General features: G+C 43.0%; 1 protein-coding gene across 2 annotated transcripts in view; it reads right to left on the bottom strand.

Annotated features, from left to right (window-relative positions):
- The window catches only part of LOC141092004 (protein transport protein Sec23A), a 229,991-nt gene that overhangs the window by 198,756 nt on the left and 7,584 nt on the right, over positions 1-23,651 (bottom strand). For both annotated transcript variants that reach the window (XM_073577859.1, XM_073577858.1), the window contains exons 2-3: positions 11,372-11,613; positions 9,613-9,670 (exon numbers count right to left, since the gene is read on the bottom strand). In XM_073577859.1, coding sequence (XP_073433960.1) covers positions 9,613-9,670; positions 11,372-11,592 — 279 coding nt within the window. In that variant the 5' untranslated portion in view covers positions 11,593-11,613. The remainder of the gene's footprint in view (positions 1-9,612; positions 9,671-11,371; positions 11,614-23,651) is intronic.

Consider the following 23,651-nt stretch of genomic DNA (forward strand, 5'->3'; position numbering starts at 1 on the left):
AATCACCTCTAAAATCTCATACGGACCAATAAACTTGGGACCCAACTTAGCAGAGGAAATTCTCAGCCTTATGTTTTTGGTGGATAACCATACCTTATCCCCCACCTGATAAGTCGGCCCCACCGAGCGTCGTTTATCTGCAAAAAACTTATATTTGCCCTGAGCCTCCCCAATGTTTCTCTGAACTTCCCTCCAAACCTCCTCCAACCGCAAAAAGGCTGAATCAGCCCCTGGACACTCCGAATCTAGTCTGGAGAATTCACCAAAATGAGGGTGAAACCCATAGTTGCAGAAGAAAGGAGAAGTACCAGTAGACTGATTGACACGATTATTGAAGGCGAATTCCACCATAGGTATCATAGAGCACCAATCATCCTGTCTGGATGTGACAAGACACCGCAGGATCTGCTCTAAAGACTGATTGGTCCTTTCAGTCTGACCATTGGTCTCGGGATGGTAGGCCGATGAAAAGGTCAGACTGATGCCCAGCCTTTTACAAAAAGCTCTCCAGAATTTTGACACGAATTGTACCCCTCTATCAGACACCACACTGACAGGCACACCATGCAACCGAATCACATGCTCAATGAATAGCTTAGATAGAGTCTCAGCATTGAGAAGGCCCGTTAAGGGTACAAAATGTGCTTGTTTACTGAACCTATCCACAACTACCCAGATCACGGTTTTGCCATTAGAGGGTGGGAGATCGGTGATAAAATCCATGGACAGGTGAGTCCACGGTCTATCCGGAATTGGCAGTGGCACCAATTCCCCGGCCGGCCGGTTGTGGGAGGCTTTAGCGCAGGCACAAGTTTCACAGGAGGACACAAAACCAGTGACGTCAGAAGTCAACGAGGGCCACCAGAACAGCCTAGTGATGGCTTTACGAGTGGCCGAGATTCCTGGATGCCCACTCAGAGCCGAGTCGTGGAACTCCCGAAGCACCCTTAACCGATACTGGACAGGCACAAAGAGCTTATTTTCAGGTATGGATGGGGGAGCTAGAGATTGGGCCTCACGAATCTCCTGCTCCAATCTCTGGGACACCAAGGCCACCACCACCCCGCGCTGAAGAATGGAGGAAGGAGGCTCCGGAGGCGATACCGGATCTAGGCTGCGAGACAAGGCATCCGCCTTCACATTCTTGGAACCTGGTCTGAAAGTGATGGAAAACTGAAATCGGGAAAAAAAAAGTGACCACCTTGCCTGTCTCGGAGTCAGACGTTTGGCGGATTCGATGTAAGACAAATTCTTGTGATCTGTAATGACAGTGATACGATGGACAGCCCCCTCCAAAAAATGCCTCCATTCTTCAAAAGCCAATTTAATAGCCAACAACTCTCGGTTACCCACATCATAATTCCTTTCAGCAGAGGAAAATTTTTTAGAAAAGAAGGCACAGGGTCTTAAGTTAGTTAATGTGGTGGGCCCCTGGGACAACACAGCCCCCACTCCCACCTCAGAGGCATCCACTTCTACGATGAATGGTTTAGACAAGTCAGGTTGCACCAGTACCGGAGCAGTCATGAAACGTTCTTTTAACAAAGAAAACGCCGCCACAGCTGGAGCTGACCAGTTTTTAAGATCCGCTCCCTTTTGGGTGAGATCAGTGAGGGGTTTGACCACTTGAGAGAACCCCTTGATGAATTTTCTGTAATAATTTGTGAAACCCAGAAATCGCTGAAGACCCTTGAGATCTCTGGGTTGCACCCAATCCACAATGGCCTGTACCTTCCTAGGGTCCATACGAAACCCCTCAGTGGACAGGATGACCCCTAGAAAGGACACTTCTTGAGTAAAAAATGAACACTTCTCCAATTTGGCAAAGAGTGAGTTCTCCCTGAGCCTCTGGAGAACCGCATGAAGATGACCCATATGACTTTGTCTATCAGAAGAATATATAAGTATATCGTCAAGATAAACAACTACAAAACGTCCAATAAAATCAGAAAAAAACATGATTAATGAAATTCTGGAATACCGCTTGTGCGGTAGTCAAACCGAAGGGCATAACCAAATTTTCAAACAGACCCTCAGAGGTGAGAAACGCAGTTTTCCATTCATCCCCCTCCCGCATACGGATGAGATTGTATGCTCCCCTGAGGTCCAACTTAGAGAACCACCTGGCCCCCGACAATTGATTGTAAAAATGAGGTATCAGTGGGAGAGGGTAGGCGTTTCTTATGGTTATTTTATTCAGTTCTCGAAAATCGAGGCATGGGCGTAAACCACCATCCTTCTTTTTTACAAAAAAGAACCCCGCTGCCACGGGAGAGACAGATGGCCGTATATGCCCTTTACGGAGGCTCTCAGAGATATACTCCTTCATAGCAGCCCGCTCAGGGCCGGAGAGATTGTACAGCCGGGCTTTGGGCAATTTGGCACCGGGAACAAGATCCACGGCACAATCGAATGGGCGGTGTGGTGGTAGAACCTCAGCCTCCTTTTCGGAGAACACATCCTTAAAACCCTTTAGGTACTCCGGAATACCCTCCAGATTGACGGATGACATAGACACAGTAGCAAGACAATTTTCAGAACACCCAGGTCCCCATTTAACAATATCCCGGGACCCCCAGTCAATAACTGGGTTATGCCGTTGCAACCAGGGAAACCCTAACACCAGGCCAGCAGGGAGGTTATCCAAAACAAAGCATGACATGCGCTCCTGGTGTAGGGCCCCCACCCTGAGGGTAAATTCTTTAGAACTGAAATGGAGACCATCCTTAGTGAGAGGTGTAGAATCAATAGCCACAATTTTTAAGGGAGTCTCCAACCTAACTGTCCCTAATCTACAGCGAGCAACCAGCTTAGAGTCAATCAGGTTCAGAGATGACCCACAGTCTACAAAAGCCGAAGTATGGAAAAAGCCGTTCTCAACACCAAGTTCCACCTTTAGCAGTACTCTTGAAAAGGAAGAAAAAGGTACCTGAGAGTCTGGGTGACCTCCACGATTATCACCCAGACTCAGCCGCTTGTTAGTCGGAGGACAGGAGGGGCAGTCTTTTTTCCAATGTCCGGGATCTCCGCAGTAAAAACACAATTTTCCATCACGTCGCCGTCTCCTCTCTTTCTCCTGGGGGTTGGTGGCTCCCACCTCCATAGGTTCAGATGGAAGCAAAACATCAGGGTCAGCAGGGAAAAACGGAACCCCTCGCTGAGTAACACCTCTCTCCCGCAGTCTCCGATCCATACGGATAGCCTGAGTCATAGCCTCCTCCAATGAACTGGGAGGTGGATGGAGAGCCAGAGCGTCCTTCAAGCAATCCGACAGTCCCTTCCTGAACAGACATCTCAGTGCAGAGTCGTCCCAGGACACCTCAGTGGACCATCGACGGAATTCGGAGCTGTACCATTCGGCTGAGTGCTTCCCTTGCCCCAGACCCAAAATAGTGTCCTCTGCCACCCTAACACGGTCCGGTTCGTCATAGATAAGTCCTAGGGCCTCAAAGAACCTATCTACCGACATCCGTTAAGGGGCAGTAGGGGGCAATGAAAAAGCCCAGGATTAGGGACCCTCCCTAAGTAAGGCGATAACAATCCCCACCCGCTGAGTCTCATCCCCAGACGATCGGGGTCTAAGAGAAAACCATAATTTACAACTCTCCTTGAATATATGAAATGTATCTTTTTCGCCAGAAAATGTGTCAGGAAGTTTAACTGAGGGTTCAGGAGAGGGCAAAATAACATCTACAGAGTCACCTGGTGGTCAAACAATATGAGAGGTGTTTCCCTGCATGGTCTTAATAGTCTCAGTCAGTTCTTTCTGTAAGTGGGTCTGAGACATGACAAGGGACTGATGATTCACAGAAAAGTCCTGCGCCATCTGTGTCAAACTGGACACTTGATCTGCCAAGTTATGCAGCAGATCCATGGCCAGAGAAAAAAAAAAAAGCAAAATCCCGTTTAAATGTGAGGTTAGTGATAATGTAGTGAAACCTCCACCATGGGGAGCTGGTGAGGGAAGAGAGGTTATACACTAAGAGCAGCAACCCTGAGCAACAGCATAGGTGCCACAGGTAACGAGGGAGAATAGTCAGACGAACCGAGTCAGAAACTAACAGGAGCAGACGTACCAGAAGGAGCAGCAATACACGTAGTCAAAATACCAAAGCCGAGAGTCAGAAAGCCAGAACATGAGCACAGGGTCCAAAACGTGAGACGAAATACGTGGTCGGGGTACAAGCCAGGGAGTCAGATGCCAGAGAGGGAACGTAACAGCAGAAACGAATGCCAAGAGACGGGGTCAGAAATCAGTCCGGGTCATACACGTGAATATCAGTTCAAGGCAGGAGGATCACCAGAGTACAAGGGTCAGCGGCTCTAAACTGCAAGCTTGAGCTATCACTAACACTGGTCAGCAGGCTGTGAGGGACTGAAATAGCCCAGCTAGCTCCAGAACGAGGCTGAGGAGATTAACCCCCGCATGACCAGTCCGGAGTGAAGACAGCAGAAGATAAACTCCGGACTGGACCATGACAAACCAGCAATTCATTAATTTCTTTGGGGGGGGCGTTTATACCATTCCACGTGTGGTAAAATTGATAAAGCAGTTTTATTTTTCGGGTCAGTATGATTACAGCGATATTTAATTTATATCATTTTTTATGTTTTGGCGCTTTTACACAATAAAACTATTTTATAGAAAAAAATAATTATTTTTGCATCACTTTATTCTGAGAGCTATAACTTTTTTATTTTTTCGCTAATGACACAGTATGGTGGCTCATTTTTGCGGGACAAGATGACGTTTTCAGCGGTACCATGTTTATTTACATACGTCTTTTTGATCGCGTTATTCCACTTTTTGCTCGGCAGTATTGTTTTTTGCCTTGTTTTTTTATGGGGTTCACTAAAGGGGTTAACTAGTGGGACAGTTTTATAGGTCGGGTCGTTACAGACGCGGCGATACTAAATATGTGTACTTTTTTTTAATTTATATACTAATAATTTATTTATTGGGGAAAATTTTTTTTCTTTATTTAGTAATGTTTAAAAATATTTTTACACGTTAATTTTATTGTCTTTTATATTGTCCCAGGGTGGGACATCACTATGTAAAGGCAGATCGCTGATCTGACACTTTGCACAGCACTGTGTCAGATCAGCGATCTGACAGGCAGTGAAGGAGGCTTTCCGATGCCTGCTCTCAGCAGGCACTAACAAGCCACCTCACTGCAGGACCCGGAAGGATCATGCGGCCATCTTGGAGCCGGGGGTCTCCATGGAGACCGTCAGAACAACGCAATCACATCGCATTATTCTGAGGGAAGCACGCTGTGATCATGTTTGATTGCAGTGTGTCGGGGGTCAAAGTGCCAGGAGCGGTCCGTGCGGTGCTGTGAGAATCAGCTGACACCCGGCCGCGATCGGCCGCGCTCCCCCCGTGGATGGAATAGTACGTCAGATGGCACAGAGGGTTTAAAGAAGGTAACAAGTTGATTAGGAGCGTTTAACTGGTCTTTAGGAGCCAGAACGCGTATTGGTTGGTAGGGGATCAAATACTTATTTCTCACTGCAAAATGCAAATAAATTTATATAATCTATTCTATTATTTCCAAACAATGTTTTTCGGTGATTCCTTTGTATCCCCGTTCATACTGCACCCACACACACAAATGATACATCATTTGAAAGATATACTTGCCCCCTTCAGCAAGAAAATAGCCAAACAAACCACACATCCACGATTTGATCACAAAATACAGTTTAAACATTAATTTTCATAAACCTGCAGTAAGGAAAAATGACCTGCAGGTGGCACCACAGTACCCCAAAACACACTACCAACACATTTGTAAACATGCACTGCTTTTTCGCCCCACACACACGATACACCATTTGAAAGGTAAACTTGCTCCCTTCAGCAAGAAAACAGCCAAACAAACCACACATTCACGATTTTATCACTAAATACAGTTTATGCAAATTGCCTCATCAGAGAAAAAGAGGACTTGAACGCTATAGCGCCACATGTTGGTAGTAGCGATTCTACAAATCCCAATTATTATTATTATTATTATTATTTATTGTTATAGCGCCATTTATTCCATGGCGCTTTACAAGTAAGGAGGGGTATACATAAAAACAAGTACAATAATCTTAAGCAATACAAATCATAACTGGTACAGGAGGAGAGAGGACCCTGCCCGCGAGGGCTCACAATCTACAAGGGATGGGTGATAATACAGTAGGCGAGGGTAGAGCTGGTCGTGCAGCGGTTTGGTCGATTGGTGGTTACTGCAGGTTGTAGGCTTGTCGGAAGAGGTGGGTCTTCAGGCTCTTTTTGAAGGTTTCGATGGTAGGTGAGAGTCTGATATGTTGTGGTAGAGAGTTCCAGAGTAGGGGTGATGCGCGAGAGAAATCTTGTATGCGATTGTGGGAAGAGGAGATAAGAGGGGAGTAGAGAAGGAGATCTTGTGAGGATCGGAGGTTGCGTGCAGGAAAGTACCGGGAGACGAGGTCACAGATGTATGGAGGAGACAGGTTGTGGATGGCTTTCTATGTCATGGTTAGGGTTTTGTAATGGAGTCTCTGGGCAATTGGGAGCCAGTGAAGGGATTGACAGAGAGGAGAAGCTGGGGAATAGCGGGGGGACAGGTGGATTAGTCGGGCAGCAGAGTTTAGAATAGATTGGAGGGGTGCGAGAGTGTTTGAGGGGAGGCCACAGAGCAGGAGGTTGCAGTAGTCAAGGCGAGAGATGATGAGGGCATGGACTAGGGTTTTTGCAGATTCTTGGGTGAGGAATGAACGGATTCGTGAAATATTTTTGAGTTGAAGTCGGCAGGAAGTGGAAAGGGCTTGGATATGTGGTTTGAAGGAGAGATTAGCGTCAAGGATTATTCCGAGGCAGCGAGCTTTTGGGACTGGGGAGAGTGGGCAGTCATTTACTGTAATTGATAGGTTCGTAGGGGGGGTCACGTGAGATGGGGGAAAGATGATGAATTCTGTTTTGTCCATGTTGAGTTTCAGAAATCTAGCGGAGAAGAAGGATGAAATAGTGGACAGACATTGAGGGATTCTGGTTAGTAGGGAGGTGATATCTGGCCCAGAGATGTAGATCTGTGTGTCATCAGCGTAGAGATGATACTGAAAGCCATGAGATTCTATGAGCTGTCCCAGGCCAAAGGTGTAAATAGAGAACAGCAGGGGCCCAAGGACTGAACCTTGTGGGTCTCCGACAGGGGGCGAGGTGAGGTCAATCAACCCTTTAACGAGTCTTGTAAAATGACTTAGGATAAAAGCCAAATCAGAATCTCAATTTGCGAACACGGTGTTTCGAACTATTGGCTTTCGTCAGTGCAAAGTATGAGACCTGATTTGGCTAGGTGAGAGGCTCTGGACTGTGGTCTACCGTGTCTGCAAATTGAGATTCTGATTTGGCTTTTATCCTAAGTCATATTACAAGACTCGTTAAAGGGTTGATTGTGACTTGTAGGATCGCTACTACCATCAGGTGGCGCTATAGAGTTCAAGTCCTCTTTTTCTCTGAAGAGGCAATTTGCATATTATTTTCCCAGAGGACCATTGCACGGCGAAAAAGCCTCCTTACCTTGACAAGTCAGAGCTGGCATGTCACTCTCCACAAGGAGAAACCTTACCCCTTAAATACAGTTTAAACATTAATTTTCCTAAACCTTCAGAAAGAAACAATGACCTGAAGGTGACACCTCAACCGGAAGACATTTTTTAACCTCTACTTATCAAAACAATTTATTGTATTACCAATCTACATATATAAATACCTGTCTGTGTTCATCAGCTCATGAAATACATTTACATTTGACCAGCTTGCTTTTTCTAAAATTGCCTGTGCCCCCAATGAGCAATGTGCGAAATTTCGCACGGGCCAAGCTAGTTTATACAATGTGATTTTCTGGATTTTATTTTTGATATTCTATCTCGCAATGTTAAAATTAACCTACCCTTAAAATTATAGACTGTTCATGTCTTTGTGGGCAAACCTACAAATTCAGAAAGGGATCAAAAACTTATTTCCCCCATTGTACACAGATACCAAACACGTATAAGTTTTTCCTTTTGATGCCGTAAAAAAAAAAATAGGATATTTGTAAAAATAAAAACAGGTTCCGAGACCTGTAACACTTTCAATTTTCGGGGTATGGGGCTGTCTAATGGCTTATATTTTGCGCCCTAATTTGATGTTTTTACTGATACCGTTTTGGGGTATATACAATATTTTGATCACCCCTTATAGCTTTTATGGCAGCAAAAAAACATAATTCTGGTGTTTCGATATCTTTCCTCATTATGCCGTTTACTGATCAGACTAGATTATTTCATAATTTGACAGATCGGAATTTTAAGAAGCAGTGATACCAATTATTTGTATTTTTACATTTTTTTTATTGTTATTGCTTTAATTTTAATTGGGCAAAAGGAGGGTGTTTTTAACTCATATTTTTAATCTTTTTCATATTTTTAAAACATTTTTTTCCTTATACTGTGTTTAATAGTCCCATTGGTGCCATGTGATCACGTCATAGCACGCCAAAGTGTGCATGTAATGATGCCGCTTCTCTGCTGGTACGCGTTAAATGTTGATGTCAGAGGTGACAGCTCTATTTAGCAGGTTAACAGTCATGGATAGAGATGCACTCCACCCATGGCTGTTATAGGCACATGATAGCTGATTACATCAGCCATCATCTGCAAGGAAATATGCGGACTTGGCTTGGGAGCCCACATCAAAGGTAGGGACACGGCATATGACGTACATGTACTTCATATGTCGTGAAGGGTTTAAGCTAAAGGTGCCAGAATTTGGCTCAACTTGGGGAAAAAACTGCTTTTTATGATTTCCAACATATTTATATGCATTTTAGACATGTTATGCTCCATGTCCAACAAATGGGCAAGGCCAATTTACAAAAGGTATGGTTTGTCAGAAAAGTGGACTGACCAAGAAACTAAAACGGTGACCAGATGTAATAGTGATGGGCGAGTAGCATCGTTGCTCTGGTCTCCCCGAGCATGCTCGGGTGATCTCCGAATATTTTGGCGTGCTTGGAGATCTAGTTTTTGTAGTGTCAGCTGCATGATTTGCGACTGCTAGACAAGCTGAATACATGTGGGAATGCCCTAACAAACAGGCATTCCACACTTGTAATCAGCCTGTAGCAGTCGCAAATCATGCAGCTGAGACGACGAAAACTAAATCTCCGAGCACGCCAAAATACTCGGAGACCACCCGAGCAACGAGTATACTCGCTCATCACTAGATGTAAGCCAACTAATAGGTGGTGTAAACTTGAACTAGACAGTCTTACAATAGCAACAGTCCAAACGACGGCCGGCACTCACATCTTCATAAATTAATTGCTTTATTGATCCAGTAGCATAGAAGGTACAAAAAATAGTTAGTTGAACACAACAGAAGAAAAATTAAAAAGGCACAAAAGAAATGTCCGCTGCGCTACCAGGCGCCATGTTTCACAACTGCATGGTCCTTTGTCATGCCTGACACAGTGTATCAGTTTCACTCACAGGGCTTATTTTCGTTTCATTGTTCATGTTCCGAGTAGTCAAACTTGGAATGTTGCCCTGGGTTCAGAAAGGCTGATATACAACAGACTTACTAACAAGTCTCACCTGATTTCGCTGGTAACAGAAGTTGCAAGCCCAAAGCTTTGCCCGATAGTCCACTTGACTACAATGCAAAAGATTACACAATTAAAATAGAAAGCATATTTTAACATCAGAGGCAAATAAACTTGAGCAATTCCTAACTACACTAACTCAGCCTAAATTCACTACCCATATCTACACTTTACCCAGTATTCAAAAACTCAATTTTACATTAAAAAACAATTCAGCAGAATTTAAAGTTTCCCATTGTTGGAACCGCTGCAAAACATCATCATCACCATATAGAGAACCAAGAGAGTTCAGTAATTACCAAACGAGCTTAGGAGAGACTGAACAGAGGTTGGATGGAGAAATAGTTGGACCTCCTTTACAACATTTCTGGGCATTGCATCATCTGAGGCGTCAATTGTCCAAACCCAACACAACCAGCAAATAAGATTAGGAAGTCACCACAGTCTGCAGGAAACAAAAGCATCAAGTACCTTGAGAGGGTATCTATTCTATAGTTCTTCTCATTGACAGGAGGGATTTTGTGTTCTTAAATGTACTTTCAACAATCTTTGCATAAGTCAATATAAACTTCGACTTAACTAAAGCTAACTCATCAGGTATCAAACACTTTGAGCGCTAACAACAGCGAGACAAAATTAAAAACAAAGTTTTATTCCGTTTTGCAGAAACTATTATATTGTGTGTCCAGTGCAACATGGAAAATTTGGTAAAAGGTCCTTCTGTAAGTGCTGCTGGTACATAGAACAGACTCTTACTGTACTTAAGGCAGATCTATCGTCTACTGGTGGCGATAAGAGGGAGGCTACTAAAACCTTGATTCCGGTGGCCACGCCCACACGTTAAGTTTTTTACCTCAGTATTTGTGAGAAAAAAATCAGAAGTGGAACAGTCATAGGAAAAGTATGATAGAAACACATCGCCACTTCTGTATTTATCACCCTCTCCTGGATTTGACTTCAAATACTGAGGTAAAAAAATCACCAAACTACTCAAATGGCGTAAGACTGAGTACCAAACTAAGGCCACGTTCACACGTCGAGTATTTGGTGAGTTTTTTTAACCTCAGTATTTGTAAGTCAAAAACAGTAGTGGGTGATAAATACAGAAGTGGTGACGGGTTTCTATGATACTTTTCCTTTGATTGTCCCTCTTCTCGCTTTGGCTTACAAATACTGATGTAAAATACTGAAAGTGTGCACATGGCCTTCTAATCTTCATTCTACTGAATGAAGTAATGAAAAACAATAGTGAAAAACTGTTGCTTTTTTTTTGGAGACCACATGATGTAGGGCTTATTTCTGGAATATAATTTAGCCCTGCTCTATATACCTGTAATAATAAGTTATGTCCTCCATACAAGGGATGACGTATCGCTATCGTTCTAAATATGGAAGCTGCTCGAGTGCTTAGTCCCTTCCCCGTGTTTCTCCGCACACTGTGGGCTCTGTTTACCTGGTGCACAAGGGCTCTACTTTACTTGTTCCAGAAACTACAACATAGGCCCAAACTGGAAGACGCCATTTATCACACATATTTGTCTTCTACAATATCAAACCACAGGCCCCAATGCAAGCTCCATGGCTCCTATCAAATAATTCAACTTTTAATCCTATCCTATGATATGTACGGCAATTGCTCTGAGTTAGCAGGAAAACTTCATTCCAACATTCTCCAACCTCTTGAAGTTTCATTAAAGCCTCTAGACCTTCTTTAACCTGTATACCATTTTGCATGGTATAAGAGCACTTACCAGAGAGGATTAAGAACTGCTCGGCAAGTGGTTCTGCTGCATAAAACAGGCTCATATTGTATCGGGGGCAGGTCTGGCCTCTCTTTCAGTGGAGTGAAGAGGGCTGCTACTGGAACCACCATTCGGGTGGCCTCTAAGCGACTTGATGGCCACACATTCCAACTGAAACGGACTCCATCCCTATCTTCGTTCTGCTGAATAAACTCCAAAAAGGTGGTCATGGTAAAGCGTTCAAACAAAACCTAAAAAAAAGAATATATGTTTAATTGAACAGATATATGAGAAACTTTGTGAATATGAGATTCTACATGTGTCTAAAAATAAAGTTTAAACAATGTGTATTCATAGGTGTAACAGTTGCTCATGGCCAGCCCCTTGCCCATAGGTCCCTCACACCACACCAGCAACGTCACTAGCATAGGGCAAGAACCATATTCAACTAGATGTTAAGGACGCATATATACTATTGGATACTCCAGTGGGTCGGGTGGAGTCTCCAGCTCCTTGTTCTGCCATTTATCGTCACATAACACAGATCGCTTTGTGTATGAAAAAGATGCTGATGGTTGCCATGGCAACACTGTGCCAGTTAGTGACCCCAGGGGCCTGCCAGCTATGGTGGCCTGACATGAGCATGGTCTAACAAGCCATGTGTCAGTGCAAAACTGACAGGTCTCATGCCCTAAAGTGCAGTAGACTAGCAGTCAAAAACTAAAATCTCCAACTCTCAGGCCGGGGTCACACTAACCGACACAAAATACGGTCCGTAGTTTACAGGCGTAATACGGATGAATGACCCCTAAATAGTGCTCCGTATGTCATCCGTAAGCAAGGTGTGGTCGCGTATTCTGCGCATGTCAGCATCCGTATGTAATCCGTATGCTGAGATTTTTGCGCCGGCTTGCAAAATGGACATATAATGGAGCCCTATGACAGGTTTTATAACACATAAGAAAGAATAGATATAGACACATAGAATACATATATATATATGTATATATACACATGTAATAATAATAATAATAATAATAATCTTTATTTATATAGCGCCAACATATTCCACAGCGCTTTACAGTTTAACAGTTTCAAAACACAAGTCATAAGTAACAACGTTAACAATACAATAATTAAAGCAAAATAAGACGAAATAAGACGACCCTGCTCGTGAGAGCTTACAATCTACAATGAGATGGGGGAGATACAGAGTACAGGTGTGTATTTACAGTGATGTATTTACAATGATGGTCCAGCCATCTTGCAGGAGTGAGGGATGGATGGAGATAGTGAATGGGCTACACACGCACACTTACACAGAGACACATATACATTGACAAATTACCGCAGGAGCCCGCACATTTTTTTTACAATGAATTAACCCCTTAAATTAACACCTACACCTCCCAAATTTTACACATCAACCCTCATCTAATTACTAATGAAAAACATACAAAACATGAAATGAAATGGTTTACTGTATGTAAACCATGTGTCATTTCATGTTGGGTTGGGGAAGGATTTGACAAAAGCCGGCAATTGAATTAGCGGCTATTCTGCTATGAAGAACTCTGTGAAATATATATATATATATATATATATATATATATGTGTGTCTCAATGACATGTGTATATATATATATATGTATTCTATGTGTATATATCTATTCTTTCGTTTCTTTATTAAACCTGTCAGCGTGAGATTACTGTATAGCGCATTGAATTGCCGGCTTTGCTAAAAGACACCGGGTGCGTATTTCTCGCAAGTCACACGTGTGGTCCGTGTGTAATCCGTATTTTTTGTGCACCCATAGACTTGCATTGGCGTATTACGGCCGTAGTACGCTGACAATCGCAGCATGCTGCTAGTGGCACGGAGCGTAGGATACTGAGGAGAAATATACGGCTGGTGCGAGGGACCCCATAGAGAATAATTTGTCCGTGTGTAATGCGTGCTTTTTGCGCCTCTCACTCATCCGTATTCCTCTCTAGTGTGACCCCGGCCTTATAGTGGGACTTTGTGAAAAAGTAAAGAGAAAAGAAAAAAAAAAATCAATCAATATTGCATGAATGTGAAAAAAGCACATACAAAAAAAATCAGTTAAATATTTTGCAGTTAAAAAAGCAAGTGTTATATTGTTCTTACATAACATTAACATATTATAAACAAAGTACACATACGTTAATTAGAATCACTATATCTGAAAAAAAAAACAAAAACAGAAAACTGTGGCATTATTTAAGCAGTACAGAGAACACTGTTAAAAAATAGGTAAAACCACACCAAAATGTAACTTTTTCACCATACTGACACAAAAAATTTAAATATAACGCTAACAAAATATTATATGTAAAAAAAATGGTGTTTTTGATGAAGTAAACTAATCCCATAAAAAAATGAGCCCTCATACAATTCAGTTGTGGAAAAATAAAATTATAGCTCAAAGAATTCAGGCGTGCAAAACACAAAAAAGCTATATAAGTGTGTTAATGCTGTAATCCAAAATGTAAAAACGCCTTTAACCCCATCACGACCGTGGACGTATAGGTACGTGCAAGGTCATATCCATTGCCTTTGATGCGGGCTCCGGCGTTGATCTAATCAACTGTCATGCTCCTCTAACAAGTTAAATTCTGCTGTCAATCTCTGACAGCGACATTGAACACAAGCCGGACAGAAGCGCGTCACAAGTCCCGGCCATCAGCGTCCCCGTCATGTGATCACGGGTCACCGATGGGTTGTCATTACAGATGGGGGTCTGAAGAAGACCCCAATGTCTGTCATTGTGAGTCCGTGGGCGGCGTTCATAGGAGATCGTGATTTTTGCTACACATACCAGAGCTAAAGCCACTGTTAAGCATAGCACAGATGATCGGATGGTCGCAGCTTCAAGTCTCCTAAGCGGACTATTGAAGCCAGTAAAAAGTTTTAAAAATATAAAGTTTAAAAAAATATTTTTTTAAAAAATTAACCCTTTTGTACTTTTGTTCTTGCGTTTTTGTTTTTTGCTCCCCTTCTTGCCAGAGCCATAACTTTTTTATTTTTTGGTCAAAATGGCCATGTGAGAGCTTGCTTTTTGCGAGACAAGTTGTACTTTAGAATGACACCATTGGTTTTAACATATCGTGTACTGGAAAACAGGAAAAAAATTCTAAGTGCATTGAAATTGCAAAAAAAGTGCAATTCCACAGGTTTTTTTTTGTGTTTCTTTTTACCATGTTCACTAAATGCTAACACTGACCTGCCATTTTGACTCTCCAGGTAATTACAAGTTCACAGACACCAAACATGTCTAGGTTCTTTTTTCATTTAAGTGGTGAAAACAAAATCCAAACTTTGGTTTAAAGAGAATCTGTCACCCCATTTTAGCCTGTCGGCACCGCCATCAAGGGCTTATCTACAGCATTCTGTAAAACCTGAAAGATAAGAAAAACAAGTTAAATTATACTCACCAGGGGGCGGTGGGTGTTGCGGTCCGGTCCGGCGCCTCCCATCTTCATACGATGCCGTCCTTCTTCTTACTTTTGCCTCGGCTCCTGTGCTGGCATAATTTCTCTGCCCTGTTGAGGGCAGAGTAAAGTACTGCAGTGCGCAGGCGCCGGGAAAGGTCAGAGAGGTCTGGCGCCTGCGCACTGCAGTACTCTGCTCTGCCCTCAACAGGGCAGATAAAGTACGCCTGCGCCAGAGCCGCAGCAGAAGTAAGGAGGACGGCATCATATGAAGATGGGAGGCGCTGGACAGAACCGCGACACCCATTGGACCGGACGCCAGGGTGAGTATAATCTAACTTGTCTTTCTTATCTTTCAAATTACATCGGGGCTTATCTACATTCTACAGCATTACAGAATCACGCCACCGCTGAGCAGGGACTCACCCACACTGCAGGGGGCCCGTGGTCAGATACGGCCGGGAAGCTCAGGCAAACAGAACCTGGAGACGCTGAAGTTAGCAAGCAGTAAAGGACCTACGGTCATGTGACTGCAAGGGGCGGGGCTTAGCGTCCTGCTGCCAGAGATCGGCAGGACACAACTACAGGAATGCTCAGGTCAGACAAATGGGGGTCATACACAGAGATAGCAGTACAGTACCAGGGATGAGACAGAACGGATAGTCGGGGCCAGCCAGCGGTCAAAGCCAAACAGACATAGAAGGTACCAAGCAGAATCCAACAAGCAGTATCCAGAGAACAGACTGAGTCGAAACCAAAGTATCAGGCAACCAGAACACAGCACAAACACACTCAGGGGTCAACACACTCTGCCAAGGGCGAAAGTATAACTGACGGGGATTGGAGCTTCCTGAGGCTATAAAAAGCTTTCCCACAACCAAGGAGAGGCCACAATAATAAACCTCAGGTGTGCAGGTAAGAGCCTGCACTGAAATCATAACATTTAACCCCAGAAGTGCTGGTCCACCAGCACTGGTTCCAGACATTAACCCCAAGCGTGCGGGTCCAACCCGCACTGGGATCATGACACATTATATCCAATTCTGCAATGTGTCACTGCAATTGATATGTAGCCCTGGCCCTTGGCTTAGGTTACATGGTCCTGAGTCACACAACACTGAAGACACAGTATCCCATTGTGACACTGCATCCAATAATTTCCTGTGATTATGCATTGCAACCTGCAACAGAGTCACATATGTTCCCAAATATGGGGAATTTTCTGTTTGTCACAAATCACACACCATAGACTTTAATGCAAGTTGCACGCGACTGCAAGTTTTCTGCGATCTGGCATTTTTTAACAGCAAAATCACAGATCTAAAACAGTTGCGTGACAGCAAGATTCAGACTAGTTACTACTGTTCACCAATACACCCAAGTGTTTTCCAATGACAGTTTTACTATTTGTAACATAATTTTCATAATTTTGCATTTTATTTCCTTGACTTCAGTGCATGACTGAACATTATTATACATTAAATTTCCGTTGCGGACTCCAGGATGTTCGGGTCTGGCCGAACAGTTACAAAAAGTTCGTGTTCGGGTACCAGAACAGTACCCAGACCCGGACACCATTCACTCGAATGAGAGTCCCGAACATCAAAATCAAACACTCTCACGGTGCTAGCAGAGATCTCACTGAGGTTACGGCAGTTCAGCCCAACTGGGAACAGATTTTCAGTGACAAATCTGTCACTGAAACTGTTTATCCCTCAGACATGGATTACAGCATGGGACAGAATGACAGACAGGTATGGTATATTGTTTTTTTATTTTTGGCTTAGTACAGTAGATCGAGGGCTTCGGTGGAATAGGCGTTTGATGAGTATAACTGTGTTTGTTATTTTTACATAAAAATTGAAAACTGTGTTTTGTTTTATTTGTAATAAAGGACTTTATTCTGGCTGAGTGTTTATTTACAGTACAACTATAGGATAAGTAATGGATAGGTGCCTTCCAGTCGCCTCTCCATTACTAAAGGCCCCGTCACACTAAGCGATATCGCTAGCAATATCGCTAAAGCGTCACCGATTTTGTGACGCAGCAGCAATATTGCTAGTGATATCACTATGTGTGATACTTACCTCCGACTGGCTTCCCTGCTAGTTAACGCTGATCGCACGAGAACGTCCTGGGCCTTTTCTCGTCGGCCGCTTCCTGCTGGGCTTCCTGCTGGCGCCGACGAGCAAAGCGTGGAAGCGGGCGGGAGGACGTCTTCATCACTGCGTCTGACAGGTAAGTAACGACCGCTGCTGCGTCGCTACATCGCTATTGAGATCTGCCTGTTTGGCAGCTCACTAGCGACCATTTAGCGATGCACCAGCGATCCTGACTAGGTCATATCGTTGTCGGGATCACTGGTGCATCACTTAGTGTGACGGGGCCTTAAGCGTGGGCTTGATGTCACCTAACAATACAAAGGTGACATCAACCCCACAAATATTAACCCCACTTGCCACTACTACAGGGCAAGTGGGAAGAGCCGGGCAAAGTGCCAGAATTGGCGCATCTAATAGATGTGCCTTTTCTGGGCAGCTGCGGGATGCTATTTTTAGGCTGGGGGGGCAATATCCATGGCCCCTTACTCACCTTAGAATACCAGCCCCCAGCTGTCTGCTTTAGCAAGGCAAGTTCTCAAAAAATGGGGCCACCCCATGCGGTTTTTTTAAATTATTTATTTAAATCATTAAGAAAACAGCGTGGGGACACCTTTATTCTTAAAAACCAGCATTAAAATTGGATGCGGCCGGAAAGGGGTTAAAGGGAGCCTGTCAGTTACAAAAAAAAAAACACTAAAAAAAAAAAAACACTTTATAAACAGGCGATATAGTGGTAATCTGCAGGAAAATAGAATTTAAATCTGCTGGTTTACTGAAATATGACATAAAAGAGAAAATTAGTTTTTTTTATTCTCCCTGCATCCACTTGTGAGATTGGATCATTTTTCTCAAAAAAAACAAACAAAAAATAGTCTAATATTTTGACTCATTTCTTTGATTTTGCTCTCTTCATCTACTTTTAAGACTTGATTGAAAATATGATGTAGATTCTGTCAAATTTATGCAAAATTTTGGAAAGTTCTCAAGACTTAAAGGGGTGGTCTGACATACAAAGTTGTTTTCATCCTAAATCCCTATCCATTTAATGCCATAATCTAAACTGTCTTCTAATGTACATGAAATAATTCCCTAGCCTTCCCTCACTACACTATCTTACAGCTTTTTTTTTTCTACATCCTTTTTGATGATGCTTCATTTGAGAATCCCCAGTGCATGCTGGGACACTGAAACAAAGCATCATTAAGGGGCTCTTGTCCCCACCCTGAAATAAAGCGCCATCAAGGAACGTCATTTCAAAGGCTGGGCTAATTCCTGTGTGATGTGCACAATGACAGCGCGCTTTCTGTTGCTGGCTCAGATTAGTAGTAACAAGTTGGCAACACAGTGCACTGTCAATGTGCGTCATCAGAATACCTGGCGTGCAGAGGCCAGCGCCGCCCCCACAAACAAGTGACATCACTTGCGAGGGCAGCGCTGGTCTCTGCAGGCTGGTAAGTCTTAAAACACATGCTAATAGTGCACTCTGGTGCCGGATCGTTACTGCTGATACATAGTGAACTATTTTTCATGACACATGGGTCTTCATTTTTAAGTCATTTACATATTCTCTTTTTTTTGGCTGATATCGAGTGATATCGGTGGAAAAATAAGCAAAATAAGACCCCAATTCATCAAAGTTTTCACTCAGAATTCTGGAGTAAAAGCTTAGCATAGTCACAAAACTTAGGCGACTTTTGGCGTCTTCCCACCAGTTTCTCCCAGTTCTGCTAAAACAAGTGCAGCTGAGGCAGTACAGGGGTGTGGAGGGGGCATGACACAAATTTCACTCCAGTACCTGACTGCAGTGAGATTTCTGGCGTAGCACACCTCTTCATGAATCAGGAATGTCTGATTCCAGCACACCTCCCTCATCAAGACCGGCAAGAGCAATGAATAAGGGCCCTGGTCTAAGATGGGGCCATATCTCAGAAGAGGAGCAGAAGCAAAAAATAAGAAATGCCAGATTCAGCATAACACTGGTAAACTGTCAATCATTACATCTAATTAGAAAATTGCTTGTAGCACTCTGAAATTGTCAAGTGGCTACAGCGACAAACAGTGTCCAGAATATTGCGGCGTCTGGTTACACGAACTCTGCACTGATTAGAACTGTTTCACCATTCTATTAAACAGTGCAGGTTTTACTTGCTCTGTCATGGCAAGGGTTAATCAGTTCAGTTAATCTCCTGGATCTTTTTGTCCTGAATGGTCTCAGCTCTTCAGTGTTGACCATTAGCTCAGTAAATTAGAATACTTTATAACACCAGTTTGAAAATATGATTTTAAAATCCGAAATGATGGCCTACTGAAATGTATATTCAGTAAACTGGATGTAAAGAGGAAAATGAGAGACATCAGACCCAACAATACAGACGAGCTGAATGCTGCTATCAAAGCAACCTGGGCTTCCATAACACCTCAGCAGTGCCACAGGCTGATCGCCTCCATGCCACGTCGCATTGGTTTTGTATGCTTTATGGCCATGTGAACATGTAAATACATGCTGCATATGTACCAACTCAAACCAAGCTCGATTTTTGTGTTTTTTCTTTGTATTTTTGCATACTGTGCAACCTGGGGTGTGGCCTCCCTCTCCTGAGCTGGAAATTGTATTTAAAGGCTTCCCCTGACTGGTGTCCGGTGGTTGGGACCCGGTCCTTGTCTGCCCTTATTCACACAGACGTCAACTTTGACACATGATAAGATTACTAATACTAGACAGTGTAGGACCGCCCCGACCACAGAGTCACCTTGTCGATGGTGGGACGGCTTTTATGCTATGTTTGATCAAATACAGTATTACTAAGAACTCTGTATGATTTAAATGCACTTTTGCTTTTTACTTATTTAATAATAGCAGGGTTTTTTTCATTTTGTCTTTTGTAGGTTTTCACGTCGCACTGATGCAGTAACTGATGCCAAAGGACCCGCAACCTAGTATTGAGTGCATTTACTGAATATATATTTCAGTAGGCCAACATTTTGGATTTTAATATAATTTTTTAAGCTGGTGTTATAAAGTATTCTAATTTACTGAGATAATGACTTTTGGGTTTTCATTGGCTGTAAGCCATACTCATCAACATTAACAGAAATAAACACTTGAAATAGATCACTCTGTAATGACTATCTAATATATGAGTTTTTGTATAAAAGAACAGAAATAAATTAACTTTTTGAAGATATTCTTATTTTGTGAGAAAACCTGTTAGCTTGCCACTGGCTCTTGGGAGTTGCCAGTGATAGTTTTCTATTTCCTGGTTTAGAGTTGAAGGAGAAGTTCAGTGTTGGGAGTTTGCACTTAGGAGTTCGCAGTTGGAGAGTTTTTCAAGAGATTGCTGCTTGGAGTTGGTTTACTCATTTATTCTTATCCTCTCTCTTATTTGGTTTGTGTCTCCTATACCTGCCCTCTTTCTCACTCTGTTTTTTTTGTGAGTGTACTTGTATGATTGTTGTTTTCTTTCATCCCTGTTTGTCTGGTTAGTGTTTTCCAATACACTTCGGCCTCACACTTCCTGGGAGGGGGAAGGAACAGAGAAGGGTAAAATTGGAGCATAGCAAAGTATGAGGCTCCGGCGTCTCCACCATGCGGAGTAATCCGGAGGACAGGAATTGCCCCTACTTCGAGGTTTCCAGTAGGTAAAATAGACAGCGACCAAAAAACTTTTTATTCTGCTATAGATGCGACTTTTCGACCGTCCATAGGTCTTTTTCAAGCATACAAGACGGTGTAATATGCCAGGTTTAAATAGTATACATTAAAGAAAACCCAATTAGAAGCATCTCCACCCCCTAATCTTCCTCTCCCAGCCCAAATAAGACAACAAAAAAAGTACAAGGGAAACTGTCTAATAACTTTGCTTTTACAACTAGAGTCTGAATCTACAAATGACTCAAATATGAGCACCCCAAGTAAGTCTTCTTTTTTAGAAAAAGATTGGAAGGAGACAGAGGAGGCGTACAGGTGGCCGAAAACATAGAAGGAAGAGAAAGACAACAAGAACAGAAGGTGACAAGATTAGCATGGAAGAAGACACAATTGATGGAGGGAAGAAAGGACAATTATACAGTGATAAATTGGTGGTAAATATCTCATCCCATATTCTTTCCGATGCATAATTGAATGTACTATCTAAGGGGCTGTCTTTTTGTCATTAAGGATGATGATTAAGGATAGGTACACATGCTTAAGTAGCCATGTAGTTTATGTCATATCTTGCCCTTGTGGGATGCTCTGTGTTGGTGAGACCACCATGGAGATATGGGCTCTTTATCAGTAAACACAAGAGTACCATCAGAACAGGTCTTATAGACCTACCGATTCCTAAACATTTCATAGAGATTAGGCATTCTGTTAATCACCCACGGTTTATTTAGGAGAGGAGGAGGCAGATTAGGATTGTTAGCCCAAGTGCCCACGATCTGGGTCTAGCAGGGCTTTGGACACAGTGCATGTTCACTGCCTCCAAAGCACTGCTTTCTATTGAACGCAGGTGAATCCACATGTGTTCACTGAACAATGCGGATTTACCGCATCCAATTATTCTATTGATGTACAGTCGTGGCCAAAAGTATTGACACCCCTGCAATTCTGTCAGATAATACTCAGTTTCTTCCTGAAAATGATTGCAAACACAAATTCATTCATATTATTATCTTCATTTAATTTGTCTTAAATGAAAAAACACAAAAAGAATTGTCCTAAAGCCAAATTGGATATAATTCCACACTAAACATAAAAAAGAGGGTGGACAAAAGTATTGGCACTGTTCGAAAAATCATGTGATACTTCTCTAATTTGTGTAATTAACAGCACCTGTAACTTACCTGTGGCACCTAACAGGTGTTGGCAATAACTAAATCACACTTGCAGCCAGTTGACATGGATTAAAGTTGACTCAACTTCTGTCCTGTGTCCTTGTGTGTACCACATTGAGCATGGAGAAAAGAAAAAAGACCAAAGAACTGTCTGAGGACTTGAGAAACCAAATTGTGAGGAAGCATGAGCAATCTCAAGGCTACAAGTCCATCTCCAAAGACCTGAATGTTCCTGTGTCTACCGTGTGCAGTGTCATCAAGAATTTAAAGCCCATGGCACTGTGGCTAACCTCCCTAGATGTCGATGGAAAAGAAAAATTGACAAGAGATTTCAATGCAAGATTGTGCGGATGTTGGATAAAGAACCTCGACTAACATCCGAACAAGTTCAAGCTGCCCTGCAGTCCGAGGGTACAACAGTGTCAACCCGTACTATCCGTCGGTGTCTGAATGAAAAGGGACTGTATGGTAGGAGGCCCAGGAAGATCCCACTTCTTACCCCGAGACATAAAAAAGCCAGGCTGGAGTTTGCCAAAACTTACCTGAAAAAGCCTAAAACATTTTGGAGGAATGTTCTCTGGTCAGATGAGACAAAAGTAGAGCTTTTTGGGCAAAGGCATCAACATAGAGTTTACAGGAGAAAAAAAGAGGCATTCAAAGAAAAGAACACGGTCCCTACAGTCAAACATGGCGGAGGTTCCCTGATGTTTTGGGGTTGCTTTGCTGCCTCTGACACTGGACTGCTTGACCGTGTGCATGGCATTATGAAGTCTGAAGACTACCAACAAATTTTGCAGCTTAATGTAGGGCCCAGTGTGAGAAAGCTGGGTCTCCCTCAGAGGTCATGGGTCTTCCAGCAGGACAATGACCCAAAACACACTTCAAAAAGCACTAGAAAATGGTTTGAGAGAAAGCACTGGAGACCTCTAAGGTGGCCAGCAATGAGTCCAGACCTGAATCCCATAGAACACCTGTGGAGAGATCTAAAAATGGCAGTTTGGAGAACGCACCCTTCAAATATCAGGGACCTGGAGCAGTTTGCCAAAGAAGAATGGTCTAAAATTCCAGCAGAGCATTGTAAGAAACTCATTGATGGTTACCGGAAGCGGTTGGTCGCAGTTATTTTGGCTAAAGGTTGTGCAACCAAGTATTAGGCTGAGGGTGCCAATACTTTTGTCTGGCCCATTTTGGGAGTTTTGTGTGAAATGATCAATGTTTTGCTTTTTACTACATTCTCTTTTGTGTTTTTTCATTTAAGACAAATTAAATGAAGATAATAATACCAAAGAATTAGTGTTTGCAATAATTTTCAGGAAGAAACTGAGTATTATCTGACAGAATTGCAGGGGTGTCAATACTTTTGGCCATGACTGTAACTTTTTTTGCTGAGACTAGCATCTCCCTAAGGCCTGTTTCACATTTCCGTTTTTTGACGTCAGTCAAAATCCGTCAGTTTTATAAAAAAACGGATCCGCCCCTTTTTTGGCAGATCCGCTTTTTTTCCCCATAGACTTGCATTAGTGGCGGATGTTGACTGACGGTCATCCGTTGCATCAGTTTTTTGACGGATCCGTGAGAATTTTAGCGGTTCCCGGGCGGAACAGACAGACTCTGAAACGTCTTTCTCTCCTTTAAATTCCAGCCACTTGCCGGCTGCAACGGATCCGCACAAACAACTAATCCGGTGGCATCCGTTTGGCCCTCAATGGAAACGGATCCGTTTTTAACTCCTCTGGCGGATTTTGACTGACATAAACAGACGGAAATGTGAAACAGGCCTAAGAGAAATTGAAATGCTGCAGACTGGAGAGACGAGCCGCATGTCGGTGTCTGCGGGTGAGCCACGGGTGTCTGTGGACGCATAGTGGACATGGGATTTCTTGAAATCTCATCCACTGTGCTGTAACCTCTGGACG

The sequence above is a fragment of the Dendrobates tinctorius genome, unplaced genomic scaffold (assembly GCF_039654945.1).
Source record: "Dendrobates tinctorius isolate UK_male_01 unplaced genomic scaffold, ASM3965494v1 ptg000057l, whole genome shotgun sequence".
NCBI classification, from domain to species: domain Eukaryota; kingdom Metazoa; phylum Chordata; class Amphibia; order Anura; family Dendrobatidae; genus Dendrobates; species Dendrobates tinctorius.